General features: G+C 42.7%; 1 protein-coding gene across 3 annotated transcripts in view; it reads right to left on the bottom strand.

Moving 5' to 3' along the window:
- Positions 1–9,947, bottom strand: part of STXBP6 (syntaxin binding protein 6) — a 91,354-nt gene that overhangs the window by 68,375 nt on the left and 13,032 nt on the right. For all 3 annotated transcript variants that reach the window (XM_035110310.2, XM_035110318.2, XM_060273175.1), the window contains exon 2: positions 9–196. In XM_035110310.2, coding sequence (XP_034966201.1) covers positions 9–162 — 154 coding nt within the window. In that variant the 5' untranslated portion in view covers positions 163–196. The remainder of the gene's footprint in view (positions 1–8; positions 197–9,947) is intronic.

Here is a 9,947-nt window from a genome sequence, read left to right as displayed (position 1 = left end):
TTTCTTACCTGACAAACAGATGTAAGTTGAATATTCGCCCTGACCCCCCGTTGCCAAAAAGGGAATCTTTTTCTTCGTTCTCCTTTTTACCTGGACTGCTCCCAACATTCTTTCATCATGCGGAGCGAAAATCTCTTTGCTGATAGCGGATTTGGCACTCATTGTAGATCAGAGATGGAGGAGACGGATTGCGTTCCTAGAATAAAATTCATATGGTACACTTTAATTTCACTTACACAGCATCCTGATTCCCATTATCCTTCACACGTTGTGCGGATGCCTGATGATCGTCTTCCAAAGCAACTACTCTATTCCGAACTTAAAAATGGAAAGCGTAATGCTGGTGGTCAACAAAAGAGGTTTAAAGACTGTCTCAAGGCAAATCTAAAAAAATGTAGTATAAACACTGACAACTGGGAAACACTGGCCTGCGAGCGCTCCAGTTGGAGAACAGCCTTTACCAAAGGTGTTATGGGCTTTGAAGAAACTCGATCTCAGGACGCAAGGGAGAAACGTGCTAAGAGGAAGGCACGCTTGGCAAATCCACACCGTGATCAACTCCCGCCTGGAAATCAATGTCCCCACTGTGGAAGGACATGTGGATCCAGAATTGGCCTCCACAGTCACTTACGGACCCATTGTTAAAACCGTGTTTTTGGAAGACAATCTTACTCGGCTACGAGTGATCGAAGAAGAAGAAGAAGAAGAAGAAGAAGAAGAAGAAGAAGAAGAAGAAGAAGAAGAAGAAGAAGATATAGTATACTGATTTCTATTACTCTTCAATAGAAAGTACATGCAAAAACATATGCAAGATTAAAAAATACAAAAGTAGTTATATGGTCAAGGATTAAACCCGAACAGTATAACAAGATCCTTGCTACTGTCATCATGGCAACTGCCATCAAGTTTATGTCCTCTCAGAATCTGTCATGCTGAGAAGATGAGACAACAGAAACTCTTTCCATGGATTAAGTATCATTATATTCACCAAACCACCATACCCTCACAGAGCAGGAAAAAACTGCAACTTGCAGGAAGCAGGTGTTGGGGCAGGGGGCGGGCGGGCAGGGAGAGAAAGAGCATCCTATATAATAAAGTCCAAGTGTCCCTGCGTCCAAGTTTTCCCGTGTGTCCCTGGGTCACTGCGCATGGGCCCCAGGGACACAGGGATTGGACGGAGAGACAACGGCCAACTGCCGCTCCGCCAACCGCCGCTCCGAAGCCTAGTCTCATGCTGGAGGTGCGCGGTGAGGCAGCAGGGGAAAGAAGCACTCCCCCCCCGGCAGCCTTGCCGTGCACCGCCGGCATGGGACGGCGCTTCCTCGGCGAACACAAGCAGGCAGACAGCCCGCCTGCTTGCCTTCCCTAAGGAAGCCGAAGCGGCAGCGGGCGCCGAGGGAAGCTGGCTTTGGCTTGGCGGCGGGAAGAAGGGGAGGAATTCCTCCCCTTTTTCCCGCTGCCGCCAAGCCAGTCCCCGAGCCGAATTGCGGCGTGGCGGGGGCTTTTTACTGTTTGCCTCCCCCTTAGCTCGGGGAAGGCAAACGGCGAAAAGCCCCCTCCCCACAATTTGGCTCTGTCCCCCGCACGCCTTGGTTTGGGGAAGCAGGCAGGGAGACACAACAGCCCGGGAAGCTGCGGGCTGTTGCGTCTCCCTGCCTGCTTCCCCGAGCCATAGCGCATCGGGGGACAGCCGAAGATCGGCGGGCGCTGTTTGCCGGGGTTGACAAACCCCGGCAAGCTGCGCCCGCCGATCTTCGTGTGACAGGCGGTGGGGAATGCAGGCAGGCAAGAGAGCAAGCACCTGCCTGCCTTCCCCGCCGCCAGTCCCCCGGTGCTTCGTGCAGCGCTGCTGGGTGCCGACCCGGCAGGCCGCTTCCTTGATCTGGCGGCCTGCCGGGTCGGCACCCAGCAGCGCTGCGCGGAGCACCGGATCGAGGAGCCGGCATGCGTTCTAGCGCCCGTTTATTTAACGAAGACACTAGTAACATATAATCTCCAAATAAGCTCCAGGCTTATTTATGCATATAAGGCTCCAGGGTCATTCATCTATATCTCAGGTCTTCCTAAAACATTTGAGTGATTCTGTGATTCAGGCTCACCAGCAACGTGGCAAATGCATGTACCATGGATCTCACTCCAAGCATAAGGATCAGTTATTGACACTTCACTTTTATGTAAACCAGCTTAACTCAGATCTTTCCATTTAAAGACTCCTATAAAGACTCCTGTTTGCAGTCAGAGTAAAGAGTCAAGCTGCACCTTAAAAATATTAACTAATTTGTTCGTGTGTGTTTTTTTAATTGCTGCAAGACTCTTTGTTTTTGCTGCAACCAACAAACTATTCTTCCCTAGATCACAGACAAATTTGTTACTTCAACATACAACACTGTTGATTGGAAGCAATAAAAAATATATATAAATCATTGCTTCCTAGTTACTTCCCACTGCAAATCCCCCCAAACTTCACTGCTTGCCTACAATGGCTTTGCTGTAACTCCTCTTGCCCTACAGTATTATGTGATTACATCACACAATGGTAACATCAACTGACATAGCTCTTCCCATTTACAGTAGCAAGCTACATCTGCATGGACACTGGTTACTGTTCACTGACAAATGTTCTTCTGTGCAAGATGGAAAGCTACACTTACAGCAGCCGTCTAAAAGATCGGTATTGTACTGCTTTCAGCTACACTGATCTTTGAATGATTTGTCATCTTTTGGTATAGTTCCAGGCAGACGTGCCTTTCCTCATGTGATGCCAAATGCTCCGAATACAAGACAACTTTAGTACGTGCACATCCAACTATCCTAAGCTCTTTCTAGTATTGTGTAGGCATTTAAGTTTAAGACATGATCTCAAGCATCTGATTTAGTATGTCTGATATATTTAGTAAGCAAAACTAAAAGCAAACGAAAACCATGTTAATTTTACATGCTGCAAAAGACAGCAAACTGATATACAACTACCTGGGAGTGAGTCCCATTGAACTCAATGAATCTTACTTCTGGATATACATGCACAGGGTTATACAGTACCCTGTAAATAACTCAAATGTTTCAACTACTGAACTCAAAAGGTTCAAATACTTTTGTAGCGAAATACTTGAATTGTGATGCATGTGTGCAAGTTACAGCATACACTTAATGTCGTTAAAATTTTACATTTGAAACCAGAGTCAAAAGCTTTACTTGGATTTTTTTTAAAAAAATTAGTTTTATAGGAATACAAAACTCTAAATCAAAATGAAACTGTACTGCAACATTAGTACAGGAAATTTGTTTTCAAAAATCTTACACATGGTATAAATTGTCTGGCTATGAGGTTTCATGCATTTTAAATATCCAAACCGGCATTCTGAGCACCATGCAAAGATTTCTCTTGCCTCATTCGAATTCTCAGATCTCTAACTGGAAAACAGTCTTCTGAAACAGAGTTCTAATCTATGACCACCCTCAGCAGAAATCTGCCCTCAGTAGGAATATCCAAACTAGGCCACAAATGAATGCAGCTGTAAATATATAGGTAAGGAAAACAGCGCTTCTTCCGTCTAAGCCTCCAGAATTGCATGTTACTACTTCAAAAACTTGTGCTTCTGCACCTACTTTCCATCTCTAATTTCTCTGAATTACAGTGGTACCTCAGTTCAAGAACAGTACTGTTTAAGAACGATTTGGTTTATGAACTCCGCAAAACCGGAAACAGTGTCCCGGTTTGAGAACCTTACCTCGGTCTAAGAATGGAATCCGAATGGTGGAAGGGCACCGGCGGCGGGAGGCCTCATTAGGGAAAGCGCGCCTCGATTTAAGAACAGTTTCGGTTTAAGAACGGACTTCCGGAACGGATTAAGTTCGTAAACCGAGGTACCACTGCATAGTTAACATTTACATAACCCACTTGATTGCAATAAACCTCCAAGTGGTTTACAAAACAAAATCTGCTTCGATTTCCTGGTTAGAGAGTTGATGGCTTTCTCAGGCATTGCATGGAAATACCATGGATCCACCAACAGCAACATCACATGAGTTATGCACATGTAGCTTCAAACGCCTACAATGTTCATGCTGCCGCCTAGGATTCAGATAATCTTTTCCAACACAACAGTGTATCACATAGTCTTTCTATATGACATGTACAAGATCACACTCTAGACCAGTCTTCCCCAATACGGTCCCTCCAGTTGTTGTTGGACTACAGTTCCCATCATACATGACCACTGGCCATGCTGGCTGGGGCTGGTGGCATTTTACTTTTCTGCAGTTAACCTCACCATTTCTACGTTTTTATTATCTGAAAGCAGTGCTTTGAAAGTGACTTGAGTTGTTTTCCACTGACCAATAAAGGTAAAGGTAAAGGTAAAGGTAAAGGTAAAGGGACCCCTGACCATTAGGTCCAGTCGTGACAGACTCTGGGGTTGCGGCGCTCATCTCACATTATTGGCCGAGGGAGCTGGCGTATAGCTTCCAGGTCATGTGGCCAGCATGACAAAGCCGCTTCTGGCGAACCAGAGCAGCACACGGAAACGCCGTTTACCTTCCCGCCGGAGCGGTACCTATTTATCTACTTGCACTTTGACGTGCTTTTGAACTGCTAGGTTGGCAGGAGCTGGGACCGAGCAACGGGAGCTCACCCCGTCGCAGGGGTTCGAACCGCCGACCTTCTGATCAGTAAGCTCTAGGCTCTGTGGTTTAACCCACAGCGCCACCTGCGCCCCATGCCACTGACTAATAGATACCCTTAAAATAATTGTTGACCAAGTATCAAATTATATATATATATGCAAGAGAGAAAACTAATTTTCCTTCAGTAACTCCTTTGCTTCTGTTCAGTCTCTGCTTGGTCGACTTCAGACCTGCCTCAGGCTGTGAAGGTTTATTTGGCATCAGGTGTTGTTCCTTTGTTCTTGTATCAACACCCCTTTCCAAACAATTTAATGGATTACCTTGAAAGTCTTGGCAGTTACACAAATTCACTCCCAATTATATAGTATGTTTATTTGTTTTCTCTGAAAGGGTTTCATTGTGTCCAGATAAAGATTGCAGAGGAGGAGGAGGAGAGAGAAGTACGGTAAATATACCAGTCTTGATCTTCATGAAATGCTCGTACCTTTCATTTTGGAAAGAAACAGGATGAAAAAGAAAATCTCATCTTACAGATGAGCATTAACTATCCTAGGCTGCATCAATAGAAGTATAGTGTCCAGATCATGGGAAGCAAGAGCAGGGTTTTTTTCACTCTCTGGAACTTGCCAGAATTCAAGGGGGTTAGGGACTCCCCAGCCACTCTGGGCGGCTTCCAACAGAAAAATACAACACAATAATCTATTAAACATTAAAAACCTCCCTGAACAGGGCTGCCTTCAGATGTCTTCTAAAAGTCTGGTAGTTGTTTTCCTTTTTGACATCTGTTGGGAGGGCGTTCCACAGGGCAGGCGCCACCACCGAGAAGACCCTTTGCTTAGTTCCCAGCAACTTGGCTTCTCGCAACGAGGGAACCGCCAGAAGGCCCTCGGTGCTGGACCTCAGTGTCCGGGCAGAATGATGGCGGTGGAGACGCTCCTTCAGGTATACTGGACCGAGGCCATTTAGAGCTTTAAAGGTCAGCACCAACACTTTGAATTGTGCTCGGAAACATATATGAGATATGGATATGAGAAGACTGAGAGGAGATATGATAGCCATCTTCAAATATCTCAAGGGTTATCATGTGGAAGAGGAAACAAGCTTGTTTTCTCTTGCTCTGCAGGGTAGGACACAAACCAATGACTTCAAGTTACAAGAAAGGAGATTCCACCTAAGCATCAGGAAGAACTTTTTCACAGTTGTTCAGCAGTGGAACAGACTCCCACGAGAGGGGGTGGACTCTCCAACTATTTTAAAAGGTCAAGAGGCTGTATATATAAGATTAGCCCCAAATTAAATGTCCCATACTGTTTGCTTAATATTTACATTCAAAAGCTTAAACGTTAAAAAGTATTGTTTTATTTAAAAAGGTCATATATGCAAAAATTTCACTGTTGCAAACAATGAACACATTTAACTGTTTTGCAACACATTTCCTTTGGCCTTGACGCTCAAGGAACGGTTTGTTTTCAAGTGGGTTAAGTAGTGAATGTTTCTAGGCAACATCTTGGGAAGCAAACTATCACTTTTCCCACCCTGCTCCAATAATCAAGGCACGTTTTAAGCTCATAGGTTAAATAAAAATTCCTTCCATGTAGGAGATCAGAAAATACTAGATCAGAAAGGATTGTAAGAATTTATTGATCTGGTCTATCTATAATAGATAAACTTTGATGTCATCCGAATGTGAAGGTTTTGAACATTATTCTCCAGCATTTCAATGTGTTACAGCTATAAAGGAATGGTATACTTTGATGAATTCCAACCTGGGATACCCAATCTAATTACTCAATTTTCTTTTTCTGAAATAGAGGAGTCATGGAATGCCAATATTATGGCATCCAGAGACTTAAAACATTCACTGAGTTAGAACAAAAATGAACTTACAAGAATACTGTACTGTTCTTTCTATATATGCAGCCACTAAAGTAAACCTGAGAGTAAATTTAGAAATTAACTCCCTAGATCACACAATTAGGAAAAGAAACTGATCTATTATTTCCTTGCCATGCCATACGAGAACCACACACGGAATGTTTGATCAAAGAAGATTTCAATCCATGGCATACCTGTCTGCAATACTGTCATGTTCCTCTGCGTTTTGCATCAACTGACATTACATACTAACCATTTATCTTAAATGGTACAGTGGTACCTCGGTTTATGAACACAATTGGTTCCAGAAGTCTGTTCATAAACTGAAGCGTTCATAAACTGAAGCGAACTTTCCCATTGAAAGTAATGGAAAGTGAATTAATCCGTTCCAGATGGGTCCGCAGCGTTCGTGAACTGAAAATTCATTAACCGAGGTGTTCATAAACCGAGGTTCCACTGTACTTCTTGTTTAGAACAGGCAGTCCTGAATGTGTCCTGAGAACTTTAATAACGTTGTTAGAATTTAGGAGTCTAAGGGAATCAATGACTGAAATATTTTTTTTAAAAAAAAAAAGTTGTGGAATTTACATATTACAGATAGACAAAAAAACATTAATATGGGTGGCATACTGCAGAACTATGATCTATCATTTCAGCACATTTTATACTATGAGATCACATGCTAATTGCCAGTCAAATACATGATAAAGTTACTCTGAAAAAAGTCTAATGTTTCAGTCTCATATACACACTTAACTGGGAGTAAGTTCTATTGAACCCAATGGGACTTGTTTCCGGCTAAATATGAATAGGACTGCACTGTAATGCACTTGGCATTATCATTATATATAATAAAGAATTGCAGAAAGTTGAAAGCAATTTTTGATTAGATGCATAATGCTCTGTCTTGCCAAAAAAAAAAAAATACTGTGTGGAAGACTCTTATCATCCTTGCAGCATTATTCAAGAAATGGAGTTAAAGTCTGGAAAAAACCACTTAAAGCTCTCAAACTGAAACATGAAATTCCATTCCTTTCAATGCGTCTACTGAAGCCATAGTTCTCAATGTTGCAAGAGAACATGTGTGATACATGTGTGGAACTGCATAGAGCCAAAATAACCCTTGGAGATGCCCATGCAGTTAGCCAGCCTGCTTGCCTTCTATAAGGCAGTCAGTCAGGAAAAAGGTCCCATGCAGCACGCCTGCACCTTTGGCCAGCAGCAGTGGCTCTGAGAGTTGTGTGAATGCTCTCACAAGAGCACTCGTTTTGTGCTGGGTCTTGGCTGTTTTTCCCCAGGCAAAGCCACTTTGGAGCACCCTGAGAGAAGGGTGCCTTTAGCTCTCATGAGATCTCATTGGAAATCCTCCCCACTCCCAGAGCCACTGAGCTGCCAGCCAAAGGCACTCTACTCAAAGGGTATGCCAAGCACGCCTTGCCCAGGACCTGTGATCCTTTCCCTCCCCAGACTGCCTTCAACCGCATATGGTTGAAATCATAGAGCTGGAAGGAATCCTGAGGATTATCTAGTCCGACCCCCTGCAATACAGGAATATGCAGCTGTCCCTTAACGGGAATCAAACCTGCAACCTTGGTGTTATCAGCACCACGTTCTAACCAACTGAGCTACGTATCCCATTTCAAGTCAAATGGGTGTATTCTTCCCCACTTCTAACAACAATGCCTGTCTCTCTTCTACAATCACAGCAGAGAATGGTCAATGAAAGGAATACAGCTTTCAAGCTCCAGTAATCTCTATATTATGGCTCTCTGAATGAAGTGCTATTTCCTTATAGCTCAAAAAAATTATTCATACCTTGCAAGTAGGAAATATTAGGGGTTTGTTGTTGTTGCTACCACTTCTGAAAAGGGTCGATACAATCAATCAAGTAACAAATACAGAATAGAAACCAGTAAACAAGACTATTGAGGGAATGCAATTTCTCAGGTGTTTTGTTTTAAAGAAGTTTTTTCTTCTTCCTTTTAATGCAGTTAAAACCTCAGTACACAAAAGGCATCCTATGAAAATTCAACACAGGAAAAGGACATCTTAAAATCACACAAGAAAAACAAAATTCTTAGGCATTCAATTGCAGACAGGTCTCAAATAGGTGCTCCAAGCTATCCATTTTAGTTGGCTTTTCTAGCCATTAGAATATGTCTGTCCATTCCAAACTATAGCACAGCTGGGGAACTCATAGCCCCCAAACTCATTTTGTGTGGCCTCTAGGACACCTGAAGCTGCTTGTTTCTTCTAGCCCATCTGACTTCCTTCCTCATTTTACACAAGAAAATACCACAATAAAGTGGCAACCCTACTTGTCTGAGTTTCTCAATACATCGTTGTGAAGCTGAGGCATTGTTTCTCACAGTACTTCCTTGCAAATCCAACCCACTAACCAACCAAGGTTGGGAAAGAGGCATTTCTAAATACATCCTTCCCAGCGTACGAAAGTTACAAAAAAACAAGTAGTACAGTGGTACCTCGGTTTATGAACACAATTGGTTCCGGAAGTCTGTTCATAAACTGAAGCGTTCATAAACTGAAGCGAACTTTCCCATTGAAAGTAATGCAAAGTGGATTAATCTGTTCCAGACGGTCCACGGAGTACTTAAACTGAAGCGAACTTTCCCATTGAAAGTAATGGAAAGTGGATTAATCCGTTCCAGACGGGTCCGCGGCGTTCGTAAACCGAAAATTCATAAACCGAGGTGTTCATAAACCGAGGTTCCACTGTATATGGGATGGTGGTGGTTACAGGATAAAATGGTCTGGTTCTAAAATGGTCTGCTAGAATGTATTTATGAGTCATCTGTTGCAGTAATAGGGACTCCTCAGTTTCCAGTAGGTGATGCCTTGTATTCAGTATGTAATACCACATTCAAATTGCATTCCTTAAGGATTGTTTAAGAAGGAACAGGATCCCTCTGCCCTAATCATTCAATTCTTTGGCAAAAGTATATTATATTAATGCATTTTTCTATTCTATTAAAGAGAGAGAAATGTGTATTTTTATTTCTATAATGATCTAGTCTGGAAAACTGGCAGAATTATAATAAACAGAATTAATAATAATAATTTTATTATTTATACCCCACCCACCTGGCCCTGTATACCAAATTTTATTATTTATACCTCGCCCTATATAACACATATAGAACAATTATTGCTGAAGCAGTACCAGCATAGCTTCCACAAGGGTAAGTCTTGCCTACCTAACATTTTAAGAATTATTTGAGTGTGACAGTAAGTATAAGATGTGATCCAGTCGGCATTGTGTATACTTAAGACTTTCAAAACGTTTTTGACCAGTTACAAAGACCCTCACCAATTACTGCAGAGTAAACTTAGTGGTCAAGAGATAATAGGACAGGTTCTCTTATGGAACAGTAACTGGATAAAGAACAGGAGACAGGGGTAGGAATAAATGGCAAGTTCCATGCTAGTGA

The sequence above is a fragment of the Zootoca vivipara genome, chromosome 1, assembly GCF_963506605.1.
Source record: "Zootoca vivipara chromosome 1, rZooViv1.1, whole genome shotgun sequence".
Taxonomy (NCBI): domain Eukaryota; kingdom Metazoa; phylum Chordata; class Lepidosauria; order Squamata; family Lacertidae; genus Zootoca; species Zootoca vivipara.
Note: the sequence above shows the minus strand (reverse complement) of the source record. Positions and strands in the feature narration are given on the sequence as shown.